This window comes from Mytilus edulis, unplaced genomic scaffold, assembly GCF_963676685.1.
Source record: "Mytilus edulis unplaced genomic scaffold, xbMytEdul2.2 SCAFFOLD_199, whole genome shotgun sequence".
Taxonomy (NCBI): domain Eukaryota; kingdom Metazoa; phylum Mollusca; class Bivalvia; order Mytilida; family Mytilidae; genus Mytilus; species Mytilus edulis.
Window position 1 is genome coordinate 26,404 of NW_027268705.1, and position 19,419 is coordinate 45,822.

Genomic DNA, 19,419 nt, shown 5'->3' on the forward strand with positions numbered 1-19,419 from the left:
AAATCAATGTGTAAAAACAAATAATGATTTAACTTGGCCCAATATTATCTTTGAATGATTGAACTAGCTCCAGTTGTATTTAAATATTAAAGAATTAGTATTTGGAGAAACAAAACTGTACTCATGTCAGTCAACAACATTAGAATCTTTCTGAAATGATTTTGGTGGCCCTTAAAAGGGCCGTTGTCTATCAGACAATTTATCAATCGTGATACTCGTACATCTTGTCCATTTGCTCGTAAATTTCTTCTTCTTGTACAGCAGTCGTGTACTTTTTTAGAAGAAGCTTCACTGCCTGTAAACGATGCAAGAGTTGATTCTTGTACCGATAATTGTTGCTATTTCTGCTAATCTCGCTCTCTAAAACGTGCTTCACATATGTATATTGATTTACATAAGACATTGCTGTTTGTAGTCTGTCCATGATGACAACTTTATGAATGAGGCAAATAAAATGATTGGCCTTATATAGGTCATGTCAAGCAAATAATCTGTTTAATGTGTCATCCATGTAAAAACTCAGCACAGGAAATTTAAAACAATAGCAATAGGTTATGAAAAGTAAGGGATATGAAGCCATACAGGTATGGCATAATATAGGTATTCAATAAACGAAGGACATAGTAAAACAATAGAAAGTGACACCTGTTTATTGTGTTAAAAATGGTGTCTTCCTCCTATTCCCACTTTTAAAAAATACTATTCCTTCTATTCCCACATGCAAATGACAATGGATGTTTTGATAAATAATTTGTTTTTACAACAATCAATGTTAATTAGAATTTCATCTTAGATTTACCTGTATTTTTTTTTAAAAGCATAACATATTTGGTACATGGTTTATGTATAATATCTTGTTTATTTGTAATATGTTTCTTTTTTCATCAAAGAAATACTTAAAAATAAAGAAAAAATATGAAAAATAGATTGAAGTTAGATTTATTTTTAAATTTTTTAATGTGTACTTAAAAATAAAGAAAAATCATGATGAATAGATTGGTATTAGATTTATTTAAAAAAAAATCAATTTGTAACCTTAAAAAATTGTCTGCTGTACTAATAAATCATGATACAAATAATATTATAACCAAGTATAATCTTAAGGATGTTCGCTGCTCAGTTTCAAAATAAATAACTTTTCATAAAACTAGTATGTATTGATAGGGAATAAATTGAGGAATCAAAAAAGCAAAAAGAATATAGGGGTCAATGTGCTTGTTTCCGAGATATTAGCCATTGGAATTTTGGCGGGAAAATGTTCTCTCTTGATTTTTCATAGCTTTATCATTGACCAGTTGAAGTTCTCAAATACTATTAAAAAATAATTGAAATTTTATAAAAATTTTACAAATGATTTATAATTATACATGTAAAAACTTTATAAAAAGAAAAATGGGGGTTCATGGGGAATTTTTTTAAGGCATTCTAATGGATAAAATCAGAGGATTACGAAAATCTGACAAAAATTCCAAAACATGACAAGCAGACATCCTTAAGACGTGGATTAAAAGTATACTCTAAAAAGATAATTACTTGGACCAATAATCAACTAACAGACGACAACACAGTAGGGCATGTGCTAATCTTCAGTACGCAGAAGAATCTAACACGCTTATCAACGGCAGATATCATATATGATGATGGTACATTTTACACCTGTCCAAGCCTATTCTTCCAACTATTTACTTTTCACGCAATAGTTGACGGGGCAATGTATCCACTCGTGCACAGTTTACCTCAAGCAAACAGTGAACTAGTATCTATACATAACAAGGTTCCTGACTTTACTTACATATGCCTGCCACTAACACCATCTACAACTTCAGCCTACCACTATCTTCCTGGACTATGAAGTTGCAATCCGAAATGCTGCATACTCTGTATTTTCTGGCATCAACGCAAAAGACTGTTTCTTCCACTACAAGGATGACGACAATATTCATCAACTAGTACGCCAAGCTGCTGTACTTCCACTTATATTCTTTGATGAGGTGGAAGATGTGTGGTCAGAGACATATATATATATATATGTCTCTGGTGTGGTTTAATGCCCTAACAGACATAGATCAGAATGATACCAACATCAACTACACAGCCTTTTCAGACTATGTAACAACATACTGGGTTGACCAGAACAGTCATCTTTGGAACCACTACTTAACACAAGGACCAAGGACAAAAAATCGTCTAGAGGGCTGGCACAGCAAGCTGAAGAAACATGTCACGCATCCACATCCAATCAAATTAAACGTCTGAAACATTAGGAAGCCTTCAACTCCTTTACCATGATCCAGTAATGTATGCAGCCGGTGGGAAGAGAGTGGCCCCGAAAGAGAAGTACGTAGAAATCAAAAACAAATTAGACGAACTAAAGATTAGACATCGCAACCAGGAAGTCACAACAGCAGAGTTTGGTGATACAGCCTCCCTCCCACCTTCTTCACGTAGAATAGATTGATAAACTTTAATAGACTTGTATACAGTGATTGTCTAATGTTTGTGCTACAATGTGTGATTTGATTTAATGCTGTTGTATAATTTGTGTTATATTATGCTTGCTTGAATCTACAGTTGAATTTATGTTATTAAAGTAATAAAATAATTCACTTAATTATACTATATTTGTTTTAATTTCTTTTCTATTCATTTTGTTTAAAACAACAGAATTCATACAGATGCAAAAATAACTTATTAATTACCTGTTCTAATAAAAAAAAAACAACACTGGACAATTAACAGTTGATCCCAACCCACCCCTTACCTGGGACAGTGGTATAACAGTACAACATAAGAACCGCACAAAAAACGAGGGAATTTCGGGTGTTCCGAAACGGTAAGCAGATCCAGCTCCATGTGGCACCCGTCGTGCTCCTGCTCAGACTGAGAGAAGCATATATGTGCTACAGAATGATCCACAGACCCAACTTCGCTAGTAAAACAGGATGATACAGATTAAAACCAGATCGATTGATAATAAAAGGTGACAGACTACCAATTCATCAAGTTCAAAATAGAACGTGAAAGTATTCCTTTTGCTGTATTCTCATGGTGATAAGGTCTCAGGTACAGTATAATCCTTTGTTTGCACAAGTTTTCCTCCTATTCCCACATGAAATTTTACTTTTTCTTACCAGATTTTTAAAAGGTGGGAATAGAGGGAATGAACCGTTAAAATGAATTGTTCAATATATATCATGGGATGTAGACAAATTGCACTATATACGTATGTGAGAAAATATACCTATGTGAGAAAAATTACAAATGTGAGAAAATAGATATTAACCTGAATATTTTTAGAATAGCAATATGTTACCCAAGAGATTTATTTATTTTTAAAAAGTCACTGCACACAACTCCTTCTTAGAAACACATTTAATATATCCAACTTCATTTTAATTGCATTGATAAGGGGACGACCATTTGATATTCTGGGGGGGGGGGGGGGTGAGGGGGCAGGAGGATTTGTTTTTGATCGGTTATTTATATTTGTAAACTAAGAGGACAGATCATTCATTTTCGGTACTATTGAAGCAAGATTTTTCATTTTCATTAAAGCAAGGGACTGATTATTCATTTTCACAACTATATTTATGATATTCGAAAACATACAATTTTTCAATGATTTGTTTATTATAAATAATACATTTATTGTCAAGTCATTATGTACCATTAACTCAGAATTAATCATCATCCTCTGCAGAAATGAATCTTTTATATTCCCAACTACATATACATGTGCATACATACATAGTATTAAAGTTGAATTGTAACTAGCCTGTTTTAAAAGTATTGGCAAAGATATATTGCCGAGCGGAACGAGGCAAAAGTTTTTTTGAAGGGTTTTGAAGCCACTGAAGGCCCAAGAAGCTATAGAACAAATGATGCAAAATCATGCTTTCTGGGTGTTCCGAAGACCCTTTCTTAATCTGAAAATGCAAGTTTTGTGTTAATAATTTTTTGACAATATTTTGGTCTCAAGGCAAAATGTATAAATTCAGTGTAAGACTTAAGTTTCTAGGGACAACATCAAAAGACCAATGTGCATGATAAAGTAAAAATGGAATTCACATAGTTAAGTCTGTGGGTGCTGGGTTTTTTTCATGACCAAGTTCATAACAAAATTACTAGATTACAAAAGGAATGCAACACTAACAGAATACAGAAGGGTATTCCCGGCAATCAATGAACAAAAGACAAATAAATAAGAAATATTGATCCCGAAAAATCAGGGCTACGTCTGAGGGAAAACAGAATTTGCTTCTTGCAAGGCACTCGCTGTGAACACAATTTGATATGGAGACAAGCGTTTAGTTTTGAAATTCCTACATGAAGCTTTAAAATGTGTTAAAATAAAAGTGAGGTAAGGTTTCCTGAGACAAGATACCTCTAGTTAGATAAAACCAATTTCCAGACATATCAAGTATATTTAAATAATATTTATACTTTTATTATTAAACAAATTTGGGAAGCATTTCGCGATTTTTTTTGGGGAAAAGATGAATTTATGAAGAATCTGGTGCCATCTCATACTTTCGTTTAGACCTTTTAAGTTATTTATGTTCAAACTACCACAGAACAAACCATTTAATTTTCTAATTATCATGGCTGAGTTATCTATTTTCAAAACCCTCCAGAATATCAAATGGTCGTCCTCTAACAACGAGTGATGGGAATAATCTGATGATAACAAATATGTGACTGTTTAAAACATAATCATGTTATAAACCAGAATTTATTTAAGTTCTTACCAAGACAGCGGCAATTATCTGGGGAAGAGAGAAAATATGTTGAAACTATGCTAAAAGTGAAGGCTAACAAGATACTGATAATGTTCATATATTCAAAAATTCACGAAAACTAGTTTCGCAAGAAATAGAACGAGACACCACTCAACAAGAAGAACACCTACGGATTCCAGTTGTTGTGGATCGCGTGTTTCGCATATATTACTTCCACCAAATATGAAGAAACGTGGAAGGCCGAAAGGTTTGACCAAAACTGTCATCAGTCTTCCAAAAAAAGCAATTGTGTACCATTTCATAAGAAAAGTTCCAAAGAAATCGGATTCCTTTTATTAGACTGGTTTGTTGGAAGCGATTTGGCAAAAAAAAACCTGTTAAGGAACAAGCTGAAGCAAGACCTGAACTTTTAACTGCCTCTTGTTTGGACTCAATTGTAAACATTGATTTAATCAAAAAGTGATGTCAAAAAGATGCATGGGATGCTACTAAGAAGCGTATATAAAGAGAAGAAAAAGAACCCTATCTACATATGCAACACATGCACACATGATGCAGAATCAAATGAAGCCTGTGTAAAGTGTTACTGCAAATTTGTTATTTAGCCAGTGCCGGTCAAATAACCACTGCCTTTTTTTTTAAATAAATGTGTTTGGTTTCGATGCCAAGACCCTATAAGTGAATCAATATTAAAGCCAAAATATGCAATCTTTAATGACCTGACAACAGTATCGTAAGTATATCCTTTCTTAATAAGTCTGTTTAAAGGTTTTGTAAGCTTTTGAGGTGAATACTGACATGTTTGTGCCTTGTAAAGAATATTACCATGAAAGATTGGATGTGAAATACCTGAATGTATAAGATGTCTGCATTTTGAGTTATATTTACGAATTATTTCCTTATACCGATGATCAAATTTAGTAAATGTTTTGACTAGTTTGTGATATCAAAAACCCTGGTGTAATAATTTTTCAGTAATACATAAATTTTTCTCTCTAAAATCTAATACGTTGTTACATACACAAGCAAATCATACAAGTTGAGATATATAAACAACATAAGATGGTGACAAGGGAACGTCACCATCTAAACATGGATAATTAACAATAGGAAATGACAAGAGTGCACACACTGTCTCGCCTTCTTTACAAATCATTGATATTATGTTGATAGTCCTAAATATAAAGCTTTATTACATCTGTCACATTAACTTAACATTAACCAAGAAAATTAAACATTGACCGATGAACCATTAAATTTAAACATTGACCAATGAACCATGAAAATGAGGTCAAGGTCAGATGAACCATGCCAGATGGCATGTACAGCTAACAATTCTTCCATACAACGAATATAGTTGATCCATTGCAAATAGTTTAAGAAAAACAGAACAAAACACAACCAGATGCTCCGCAGGGCGTAGCTTTATACGACCGCAGAGGTTGAACCCTGAACGGTTGGGGCAAGTATGGACACAACATTCAAGCTGGATTCAGCTCTAAATTTGGATTGTGATTAAATAGTTGACACAGCATAGGTTTCTGACACAGAATGAATGTGTTCTAATGAACTTAAAATTTTTGTTTTCTCTTAGAGCAATTCACTATGCTGTTGAATATTAATCCTCTCAAAAAAATGTTTGAAGAAATTTTCTGTTTTATTTATGAAATTTCAAATGAGAAAAATTGAACCAAATTTTTTTAATCACATCCCCCTTTCCCTTATTCCAAAACTAATCTCAATTAAAATTTCTAATGGAGTTTGCAACAATAACTACTCATTTAAATACATCATAAAATATTAAGATGTCAAAAAAACTGCTTGTTATCACTGAATGGTAAAGATTATTTTAATTTATCAGTTGGTAGTAAAAAGTGAATATACATTGTATATTGTATATAACAAAGATTTAAGTTGATTCTGGACAAAGAAAGATAACTCCAATTAAAAAAAAATCTTGCTATTGCACAATATTTTGCAATTAGATATTTCTTGCTTACTATTCTGGACAAAGAAAGATAACTCTAATAAAAAAAAAATTTGCTATTTCACAATATTGTGCAATTAGATATTTCTTGCCATTGTGCAATACTGTGCAATTGAAAAGACTTGCTATTGCACAATACTTAATATAATAATTTTAGATCCTGATTTGGACCAACTTGAAAACTGGGCCCATAATAAAAAATCTAAGTACATTTTTGGATTCAGCATATCAAAGAACCCCAAGATTTCAATTTTTGTTAAAAATCAGACTAAGTTTAATTTTGGACCCTTTGGACTTTAGTGTAGACCAATTTGAAAACAGGACCAAAAATGAAGAATCTACATACACAGTTAGATTTGGTATATCAAAGAACCCTATTTATTCAATTTTTGAGGAAATCAAACAAAGTTTAATTTTGGACCCCGATTTGGACCAACTTGAAAACTGGGCCAATAATCAAGAATCTAAGTACATTTTTAGATTCAGCATATCAAAGAACCTAACTGATTCATTTTTTGTCAAAATCAAACTAAGTTTAATTTTGGACCCTTTGGACCTTAATGTAGACCAATTTGAAAACGGGACCAAAAGTTAAGAATCTACATACACAGTCATGACAGTTAGATTCGGCATATCAAAGAACCCCAATTATTCAATTTTGATGAAATCAAACAAAGTTTAATTTTGGACCCTTTGGGCCCCTTATTCTGTTGGGACCAAAACTCCCAAAATCTTTACCAACCTTCCTTTTATGGTCATAAACCTTGTGTTTAAATTTCATAGATTTCTATTTACTTATACTAACGTTATGGTGCGAAAACCAAGAAAAATGCTTATTTGGGTCCTTTTTTGGCCCCCAATTCCTAAACTGTTGAAACCAAAACTCCCAAAATCAATCCCAACCGTTCTTTTGTGGTCATAAACCTTGTGTCAAAATTTCATAGATTTCTATTAACTTAAACTAAAGTTATAGTGCGAAAACCAAGAAAATGCTTATTTGGGCCCTTTTTGGCCCCTAATTCCTAAAATGTTGGGACCAAAACTCCCAAAATCAATACCAACCTTCCTTTTGTGGTCATAAACCTTGTGTTAAAATTTCATAGATTTCCATTCACTTTTACTAAAGTTAGAGTGCGAAAACTAAAAGTATTCGGACGACGACGACGACGACGACGCCAACGAGATAGCAATATACGACGAAAATTTTTTCAAATTTTGCGCTCGTATAAAAAGTTAACAGAGCAATGAACAATGAAAATGAGGTCAAGGTCAAATAAAACCTGTGTGACTGACATATAGATCATAAAATATTTCCATACAGCAAACATAGTTGACCTATTGCATATAGTATAAGAAAAAAGACAAAAAATCAAAATCTTAACTTTGACCAATGAACGATAAAAATGAGGCTAAGGTCAGATGACACCTGCCAGCTAGACATGTACACCTTACAATTATCCCATACACCAAATATAGTAGACACAGACCAAAACACAAAAACTTAACTATACCACTGAACCATGAAAATGAGGTCACGGTCAGATGACACCTGCCAGTTGGACATGTACATCTTACAGTCCTTCCATACACCGAATATACTAGACCTATTGCTTATGGTATCTAAGATATGGACTTGACCACCAAAACTTAACCTTGTTCACTGATCCATGAAATGAGGTCAAGGTCAAGTGAAAACTGTCTGACGGGCATAAGGACCTTGCAAGGTACGCACATACCAAATAAAGTTATCCTATTACTTATAATAAGAGAGAATTTAACATTACAAAAAACTTTTTTTTCAAGTAGTCCCTGAACCATGAAAATGAGGTCAAGGACATTGGACATGTGACTGACGGAAACTTCTTAACATGAGGCATCCACATACAAAGTATGAAGCATCCCAGTCTTCCACCTTCTAAAATATGAAGCTTTTAAGAAGTAACGCCGCCAGATCACTATCCCTATGTCGAGCTTTCTTGCCACAAAAGTCGCAGACTCGACAAAAAATCATCTCTTTTATCATAAATTTTTGTATTAAGCTTCCCGTTAATGATATAGATATCAAATTGAGGAAAGGGCAGTGGTCATTGTTAGTATTATAATTGCTTTATTTAAAGAAAGTTCAACAGGATAAATTTCTTTAGTATACATACTGAAGTGGTCATTAATGAGAGCCAATATATCATCCAAGTATTTAAAAGTATTGTTAAATAGAGAATAATACATGGCAAAATCCGTATCATATGTCGTATCATCCCGAGACATCAATATCAGCCCAAGGGCCTTGAAATTTTTGTATCAAATGTTGTTTCGATGGATCTTTGCTACTTTTAGTCATAAATTGTAACTCATAACAATACAAAAACAGGTCTGTAATAAGTAGTGCACAGTTAGTCCCCAATATGGAATCTCCAAAGGCAACAAAAATGTTATCAAGTAAAAATTCAAGCGCAGATATAGTATCAAAGCATGTCCAATTGACATAGTTCTTTTGTTTATTGCTACTAAAAAATGACCTAAAAGAGTTTGAACATATGTACTCTCATTCTGACTTTTTAAATTCTGACTTTTTAGATGCCCAGTTAATTAGGGATGTGAATTTTTTCTAAATAAGAATATGAGGCAAAGTGGTATATACATGTAGGGTAGAAAAATCAAAACTTTGAACAGATTCCAAAATCACCAATATATGCATGCAATTTATCAAGTACTTCCAACATGTTTTTGACACTCCAAAAGTAATTATTTTTTTTGTGAAATTGGAAGCCAGCACATAGTAATGCTTGTTTTGGACCCCTAATTCCTAAACCTTTGAGACTAAAATCCCCAAAATCAATCCTGACCTTCCTTTTGTGGTAATATACATTGTGTTAAAATTTTATCGATTTCTATATACTTATACAAAAGTTATTATCTGGAAACCATCTGTCTTTGGACGATGCTGTCGAAGTGATACAAATATACAACCAAATTTTTTCTTAATTTTTTGCGGTCGTATAAAAATCGTTTTTAAAATCTATTCTTAGATCAAAAGCAAAACCTAAGTTAATTGCACAGTAAATACCTGTAATTTCTGAAACTACTAAATGAAAAAACATATATACATACAAAAACCAGATGCTCCGCAGGGCGTAGCTTTATACGACCGCAGAGGTTGAACCCTGAACGGTTGGGGCAAGTATGGACACAACATTCAAGCTGGATTCAGCTCTAAATTTGGATTGTGATTAAATAGTTGACACAGCATAGGTTTCTGACACAGAATGAATGTGTTCTAATGAACTTAAAATTTTTGTTTTCTCTTAGAGCAATTCACTATGCTGTTGAATATTAATCCTCTCAAAACAAGAATGTGTCCTCAGTACACGAATGCCCCACTCGCACTATCATTTTCCATGTTCAGTGGACCGTGAAATTGGGGTAAAAACTCTAATTTGGCATTAAAATTAGAAAGATCATATCATAGGGGACATGTGTACTAAGTTTGAAGTCGATTGGACTTAAATTTCATCAAAAACTACCTTGACCAAAAACTTTAACCTGAAGCGGGACAGACGGACGGACGAACGGACGGACGAACGAACGGACGGACGGACGCACAGACCAGAAAACATAATGCCCCTCTACTATCGTAGGTGGGGCATAAAAATGTTTGAAGAAATTTTCTTTTTTATTTATGAAATTTCAAATGAGAAAAATTGAACCCAATTTTTTTAATCACATCCCCCTTTCCCTTATTCCAAAACTAATCTCAATTAAAATTTCTAATGGAGTTTGCAACAATAACTACTCATTTAAATACATCATAAAATATTAAGATGTAAAAAAAAACTGCTTGTTATCACTGAATGTTATTTATTATAATTTATCAGTTGGTAGTAAAAAGTGAATATACATTGTATATTGTAAATAACAAAGATTTAAGTTGATTCTGGACAAAGAAAGATAACTCCAATTAAAAAAAAATCTTGCTATTGCACAATATTTTGCAATTAGATATTTCTTGCTTACTATTCTGGACAAAGAAAGATAACTCTAATTAAAAAAAAATTTGCTATTTCACAATATTGTGCAATTAGATATTTCTTGCCATTGCGCAATACTGTGCAATTGAAAAGACTTGCTATTGCACAATACTTAATATAATAATTTTAGATCCTGATTTGGACCAACTTGAAAACTGGGCCCATAATAAAAAATCTAAGTACATTTTTGGATTCAGCATATCAAAGAACCCCAAGATTTCAATTTTTGTTAAAAATCAGACTAAGTTTAATTTTGGACCCTTTGGACTTTAGTGTAGACCAATTTGAAAACAGGACCAAAAATGAAGAATCTACATACACAGTTAGATTTGGTATATCAAAGAACCCCATTTATTCAATTTTTGATGAAATCAAACAAAGTTTAATTTTGGACCCCGATTTGGACCAACTTGAAAACTGGGCCAATAATCAAGAATCTAAGTACATTTTTAGATTCAGCATATCAAAGAACCTAACTGATTCATTTTTTGTCAAAATCAAACTAAGTTTAATTTTGGACCCTTTGGACCTTAATGTAGACCAATTTGAAAACGAGACCAAAAGTTAAGAATCTACATACACAGTCATGACAGTTAGATTCGGCATATCAAAGAACCCCAATTATTCAATTTTGATGAAATCAAACAAAGTTTAATTTTGGACCCTTTGGGCCCCTTATTCTGTTGGGACCAAAACTCCCAAAATCAATACCAACCTTCATTTTATGGTCATACTCCTTGTGTTTAAATTTCATAGATTTCTATTTACTTATACAAACGTTATGGTGCGAAAACCAAGAAAAATGCTTATTTGGGTCCCTTTTTGGCCCCTAATTCCTAAACTGTTGGGACCTAAACTCCCAAAATCAATACCAACCTTCCTTTTGTAGTCATTAACATTGTGTTTAAATTTCATTGATTTCTATTTACTTAAACTAAAGTTATTGTGCGAAAACCAAGAATAATGCTTATTTGGGCCCTTTTTTGGCCCCTAATTCCTAAACTGTTGAAACCTAAACTCCCAAAATCAATCCCAACCGTTCTTTTGTGGTCATAAACCTTGTGTCAAAATTTCATAGATTTCTATTAACTTAAACTAAAGTTATAGTGCGAAAACCAAGAAAATGCTTATTTGGGCCCTTTTTGGCCCCTAATTCCTAAAATGTTGGGACCAAAACTCCCAAAATCAATACCAACCTTCCTTTTGTGGTCATAAACCTTGTGTTAAAATTTCATAGATTTCCATTCACTTTTACTAAAGTTAGAGTGCGAAAACTAAAAGTATTCGGACGCCGGACAACGCCGAAGACGACGACGACGCCAACGTGAAAGCAATATACGACGAAAATTTTTTCAAATTTTGCGGTCGTATAAAAATGGCAAAATTTAAGAGAAGTCAGGTGTAGTCTGCATACACTGACATAGGTAACTGGAAATACAGATTCACTGTAAATTCCAATTTTGAATCATTTGTATTCAATTGTGTAATGTTATGCAGGATTTATGAATATTATTTCAGTTCATTTTTCAGTAAAACATTTGGTGCCATATTTTACATCATTAACACAATATTGAATTAAATAATGAAACAAACTGTTTGAACTAATGTTACAGGTATTCATTCATATTTTTTCTTTATATATCATTTTTTTGGGAAATTGTATCAAATTTAAAACGGATGTTAATTGCATATTTCTAATACAAAAAGATATCAGTTAAAATAGCATAAGTTAAGATCATATATGATACATTGTATTTATTACTGGTAATATAAATATTATTTCAAGATGAATGAAAAAAACAACAGAAACTTGGTACAATCAATACATAAGAATATGACTACATGCTATCTATTCCTGAATTATCTCAGTCACCAACGAGCTTGAATGAACTTTAAAGCTAAGTCATCATATTCATGGTCAACACTAAAATATTGTTTTAGTAATTTTTTCCAATTATACAAGTTATAATTTGTTAATCTCTAAAAATAGGTTAAATCTCAGGTTCAAGATTCCACACTGGAATGAAGTATAGAGTATTCTAATGTAAAGTCATATTCATATTTAGACGGGTCGTAGCGTCTTTGATTTGGCATACCCATGTGACCTACTCCCCACATAAGTTGAAGTTTAGGATTGACAGAGAAAGGTACATCCTGTAGAGCATTGGCTGAGTAATCATTGTTAGTGTTATCACCACTTTGTTGGTAGACATCACTTGTACATTGTCTATTGTTCGGAGTAACCTCCCTTGATAAAGCTGAGCTGTAGTCTGGTAAAGCTTGGTTGTCTACCTGTAAAATAATGATAATCTGTGAAAATAATGGCATTGTACATACATGTATCATTTCATAGACAGAAATACATGTACCTATTATTTTCAGTTGGAAAAGAAATTAAGAAATTTTTATTAAATCTTAGTATTTATTATCTCAATGTATCTGTGAGTACTCTAAAACAGGCATTTTGTGTATTTTATTTTTTATAGTTTTTTGTTTGGTTCATGTCGATCTGATAAGTTTTCACGAGAAAAAATGTACATAATATTTATTATATTAAGATACAAATTTCTAAATATACATGTATACACTGGTTTATATCAGTTGCAATTCTAATGAAACTAAAATCACCAACATAACATAAATTTAAGGCATGTGGTATGTCACTATATATACAGTCTTGAAAATGACTTAAATGAGCGATTTCTCAAATTTTGTCCAGAAATGTTGCAAGTAAGAGTCGTCTTTCTTTAGTATTGAGAATCACATATTTCAGTAGTACATTGTACAATAAATCACCAGACTAAGCGATATATTATTAATAACCTTGTTTAGGTATCATACATTCATTACATTTCTTTGTACATGTACCTCTATTTTCTTCTAAAAAATGTCTTTGCTACTTTGACATGTTACAAATGTATATGAGTGATTCAAAAATCACTTGTTTCAGTAATTCTCCCCATTGATATATATATACATACTTCCTAAATTTGTCTAGAAAACCAATTCTTTAATTTTAGTTTGTCAAAAATTGTTAAATCTGGAGCCTGTATTCTAGTATTTAACTCTTTCATATTTCCACATGCACAACTGTTTTTTTTTCAGTATTAGGAAAAATATTATAATATATATACATTTGTACATGATATATGAGTACATTTTGTAAGTAAGGAAAACATAATCTAACAGCAGTGCAACACAACCTTATCTTTATCAAAAGAGATTGGATTAACAATTTAAACTATTTATTTTTTTCTCTCAAAAAGCAAGTTTATATAGATCTATGTAAAGACAGGAATACACATGATCCTATATAAGTTTAGCTTACCTCCATGTAGTTGGGTGGTCTATCTATGTTTGAATTAAATTCACCAGCGACAATTGTAGTCTTTTCACTTTTAGTTTGTCCAACAACTAAAAAGCCATCTTCTTCCTGGTCACTGTTACGACTTAATGGCCTTTGTTCCTCTCTTTGCATAAATGGTTTAATCCATGAAAGCATTTTAACATATTAAAGATTCTTTTATAGTTTAGGTGTTTATGTAAACCACATGTACATGTATTCAAGCATGTGCTACTCCTGAAATTAGACAAACATAAAGATTAATCAAAATTGTTCTGAAGTTATGGTTATTGACAGAATACATAATTTTTACCTTGGTTTTTTTTTAGAATTTAATGAATTTTTTTTTACAAAATGCTTTAATTTCAGACAGTCTTGTACACAGCTAGGTATTGAGGTTCCTGCAGACCATTGATTCTAATAGGTACCTATCTTTAATAAGGCACTAGTCCGAGATTACTCTGACGTCCAACGGCTGTTTTGCCAGACAAGCTGGGGCAGTGTAATCTCGGACTAATAAGGCACTGACCATTCATCAGGCCTTGGTGACCATGGTTTTAATTTTATTAAACCTTCAACCTTTTTTTCTATGTAGATAAAACAAATCTGTTCAATAACATTTTGTAGGCAGTGACAGGAAGAATTTCTTCTAAAACTCAAAATGCTTTATATTACTGTAATAATATTTATATTTCCTTTGTTTTTAAATGAAAACAATCTATGTTTTTCCTTTCCTGTTTGTAACAATTATCTTTCTTTCATTTTGTCTTCTGAAAAGTAAGTTTTAAAAATGTCTTTCTGCTAATAAAAAAAATTGTATTTTACTTGGCGTGAATCAGCATGATCAGGCCATTTTCTTAAAATGTTTTCTTTTAAAGATTTTCACATCTTTTATCCAGACTTTATATATAATTTATGCTACATGTATGTACAATGTACTACATGTACATGTATAATGTATAAATAATAATATTATAAAAATACTGATCTCCAAGGAAAATTCAAAACGGAAAGTCCCTAATCATATGGCAAAATCAAATGATAAAACACATTAAACGAATGGACAACTGTCATATTCCTGACTTGGTACAGGCATTTTCAAATGTAGAAAATGGTGGATGGAACCTGGTTTTACAGCACTAAATCTCTCACTTGCATGACAGTCGCATCAAATTCTATTTTATGATGTGTGAACAAAACAGACATACACAGTGGCGTAGCTAGGCTATTTTCAAGTGTACGCCCAAACCTCAGAGAAGGGTTTGAGAGCCCAATTTGGTCTAGGTTGAAGCATACACTTGTAGTAGGTTCGAAGAGTTGAAGCCTTCTCAAGCTAAGGTGTTATGGAAAATGAGATACCATTACTGTCATTAAAAACTCATCAATAGCAATGCAACATACAAACAATGTACTTTAGGGTCTAACTTGTTTATCTTTATTGATTAATTCATTCACTGTGTTGATTTGGAATCTAATGGTCATTGGTTTAACAGAAAATGTCTAAACAAGTTACTTTGAAATGTGTATAAAAGGAGCCACACTTGATCAAAACCCCTTGTTTGTGCAAATTTCGTTTTCATCCACGGAATCCTGGTTCTTGCCTGGGATTACTTGCGCGAAAAGAGAATCCATTATAAGTCCATTACAGGTTTTAAAAATCAAACATTTTCTTCAGATATTTTTTCTTGATCTTGAATATCAACTTCTACCCAAGTGTAATGACAATCTCTGAAGGTTTTCAAATTTATCATGGAAAAAATGATAATCCCAGACCTAAAAGATAAGTCTGTTAACTAAAAAAATGAAAAAAAAAAAAATTTTAATTTTACTTCAGACATTAATCATAAAAAAGCTTCTGCCAAAGATTCATTAAATTCGGTGAAGGTTTGACATGAAGTAATTAATGTGTAACAAACTATAACCCAGTGGCGGATCCAGAAAATTTCATAAGTGGGGGCCCACTGACTGACCTAAGAGGGGGCCCGCTCCAGTCCAACTTTCGTAACATTTCATGAGGGTTCATGACGACGCCAACGAAATCTATGATCGATATGTCTCGCTTTCGCAACATAAATTTCGCAGACTCAATAAAAATGCAAACGACATATAGAATCTCAGCAGATATATAATAATAATGAAATGCTTAAATTAAAAGGAAAGCAAGTAGAATTCACAGTAGATTCAGACTTTTGAACAAATATATAACTCGGTACCATTTGATTGAAAAATAATTGTCGTCACTTTTATTCATGTTATTCGCAATTAAAAGGTACTGAAGAAAGATTTACAATGTTGATGTGATTTTAACCCGTTCTTTTTAATTTATTTAGATAATAATATCTTTTTATTACCAAAATTCAAGTGTACGCCCATGCGCTTTGACATAAACGTAGCTACGTGCCTGATACATGTAATAGGTAAATACATTTTTACATATTTATTTTAATTTGGGGGGGTCTTTTATACCTGACTACAATGTATGCGGTATGAGCTTTGCTCATTGTTGAAGGCCATACAGTGACTTATAGTTGTTAATTTATGTGTCATTGTGTTTCTTGTGGAGAGTTGTCTCATTTGCAATCATGCCACATCTTTTTTTTTTTATAATTATACATTTATCTCCTTGTCTTCATGTTGTCTATAAAATATTTGTCATAAAATTTGTCAGTGTACATGCTTTTGGTGATGTGTGAGGGGGGATATGACCTTTATCGGGACTCAGGGATCGGTGTTTTTAAGCTCGGGATTTCGGGATTGACCTTTTCAGGATCCAGGAATCCTTTTTTTCGGATTTCGGGATGTCGGGATTTCCTTTATTTAAATTCAGGACCTCGGGATTTCGTTTTTTTAAGTCCGGGATTTCGGGATCACGACCCCTCCTATCCCCCCTCATGTGTGTATGTGAGTAGGTGCCGAAGCGACTAGAATTCCAAGTATACTTCTGACCATAGGGAAATTGTAACAACTTTAATCATGTTGATTTCCTTTCTGATTTCATTCAATATGTTTATTTGTTAAATCTTGACTAGAAAAAAGTTATGACTTATGTTCCCACTTCCAGTCTGACTAACGATAGTCCCTTCTTACAGTCTTCAGAGTTATGTTTTGAACAATTCTTACGTACTTTTGTCTTTACCTGTGATCGTTTCAATATATTTATTTCTTCCACCACACGTTTGTAAACTAGTCTTACAAATAATCTAAGCAATACTCATTTTTCTGACGTAGCATAAGTTGTTTTCGATGACAAACTTGATAAAAATAAATGTCGAGATCAAACAAGTGCTTTGATTGTAGAATGAAAACAAGTCCCGGACTTGCAATAACTAATAAACAGCAATCAGTAACAACAGCGCACCATAACAATTTTAACAACGTACTTGACCACAGGCACTTCTTCTTCTTCTTCTTCTTTATGTAAATCCCTCCAGTGTTGGAGCACACATAGCTAGCTGTGTTTCCTTAACGGATTAGTTTTTTAAAATGTTAACATATCCACAAGTTATTCCAAATTGTAATGAAATCCTCCACCAGAACGTTGCACATGCACAAAATTATATTTACTTGTTTCTATCCATGATGGGAAGACCCACTATCAACATATTTACGAAATATACGTTGATAATGGGTCTTCCCATGGATAGAAACAAGTATCTGTGTACTTAACACTGTCATGGACTGGTTATCTTAAAAAAAGTTACCTTGTTTGGGGTGACTTTACAAATTAGCTTTGAAGTTTGTACAATTAGAATATAAAAAAATTAACAATCATCATTGATAACAAGCTGAGACTACTATAACACATAGTAGTCTCAGTAACAATGAACTAATGTTAAAGTCCTCAAAAACTATTTGAAAATAAATGAGATTTTATACTTGACTTTTACATAATTATACATGTAAAAGATTTATAAAAAGAAAAATGGTGGGTTCATGGGCAAAATTTTCTAAGGCATTCAAATGGATAAAACCAGAGGATTTCGAAAATCTGACAAAACCTCCAAAGCATGACAAGCAAACATCCTTAAGGTAGATAGGGTGTCTTCCTCCATCTTGGATTTGGAAATACCAGAAAACAAGGTCTAGATCTTTAATAGAATGTGCAAATTTTTAGAGAAGTAGATAATTCATGTGTAAGAAATTCCACTTCTTCATAGAAAATGACATGTTTTATCATATTTATGATTGTATTTTACTAAAAACAGAAATTTTTTGTTTGAACAATTTTTTTCCAACTTTGCGACATAAGGGGAGGCAACTCAAATGCAAGGGCAGATAATTCAGATTAAGGTATTTTTACAATAGAATGTGTTAGGAATTTCTCTATTTTATTATGTAACAAGAAAACAGGTCCGGTGACCCCATTTTTTCTTTTTCTTAACTGAAAGCATACCATTAAAGCTATCTTCTCATATGTTATCTCAAAATTCTATGGTGTAGTTTACGCTTTATTGCAGAAAATTGGGGTTTCCATGCATAATCTATACGAAATTTGACAATTTTGAACACCGTGTAGCATGAAAAAAAGCCCGGTGACCCATTCTTTTTATCACTTTTTTTTTAAAAGCATAATATAAACTTCATTTTGGCAAATTATTAAAAAATTCTATGGATTATAATTTAGACACCCCATCTACCTTAATGTTTAAATTATGTTGCCTCAAGCTTTAGCTTAGTGCTCATATAATATTTAGTATTTTAAAATTAGTTCAGCCTAAATGTGCATGAACTATATATAAAATAAAAATCCAAAAGAATTTTGGAAATTGCTTAATAAGGGACGTCAAAGAGAAAAAAGCAATATATCTATTGGAACATTATTTGATTTTTTTTTTTTAAAGATTTGAATAAGAACAAGTTTGGAGATGAATTTATCATTGAAAATGATGTGAGATCATCTTGTGACGATGACACACTTAATTGTGTAATTACACGAGAAGAAATTTTAAAAGCTGTTAAAAAGGCGAAGAATAATAAATCGCCTGGCGCAGATCAAATCATTAATGAATACATTGCTGACATTGCTTCATCTCTAGACAATATGATTGATATATACATATTATTGTTTAATCTTATTTTTGATACGGGTATATTGCCGGAAGCCTGGCTTATTGGTAATGTGATACCAATATTTAAGAACAAGGGGTGTAAATTAGATCCCAAAAAATATAGACCGATAACTTTATTGTCGTGCTTTGAGGAAATATTAACATCTATTCTTATTCTTAATGACAGGTTGGGGGTTTTCGTTGATGAATTGAATATATTAAATGCGAATCAAGCCGGCTTCCGACATGGTTACTCTACAACAGATGATATTTTTTT

The 19,419-nt window shown here is 32.3% G+C and overlaps 1 protein-coding gene across 2 annotated transcripts; it reads right to left on the reverse strand.

The window, feature by feature from the left end:
* Nucleotides 1-12,491: 12,491 nt before the first annotated feature.
* LOC139508235 (uncharacterized) lies at nucleotides 12,492-17,389 on the reverse strand. 2 transcript variants are annotated; one of them, XM_071295939.1, is made up of 3 exons: nucleotides 17,231-17,389; nucleotides 14,080-14,331; nucleotides 12,492-13,043 (listed from the first exon to the last, which is right to left on the reverse strand). In XM_071295939.1, exons 2-3 carry the CDS (start codon nucleotides 14,251-14,253, stop codon nucleotides 12,756-12,758), a joined length of 462 nt encoding a protein of 153 aa, XP_071152040.1. In that variant the 5' UTR covers nucleotides 14,254-14,331; nucleotides 17,231-17,389; the 3' UTR covers nucleotides 12,492-12,755. The 2 variants fall into 2 exon arrangements, with proteins under 2 accessions (XP_071152040.1, XP_071152041.1); XM_071295940.1 differs by having other exon boundaries at nucleotides 17,219-17,377.
* Between the last annotated feature and the right edge of the window lie 2,030 nt (nucleotides 17,390-19,419).

Excerpts from the sequence above, each read along its gene's own strand:
- LOC139508235 (XM_071295939.1), bottom strand. The coding sequence starts at position 14,253 with ATGCTTTCATGGATTAAACCATTTATGCAAAGAGAGGAACAAAGGCCA. Across the intron at positions 13,044-14,079 it reads GACCACCCAACTACATGGAG|GTAGACAACCAAGCTTTACC; the intron begins GTAAGCTAAACT and ends ATTATTTTACAG.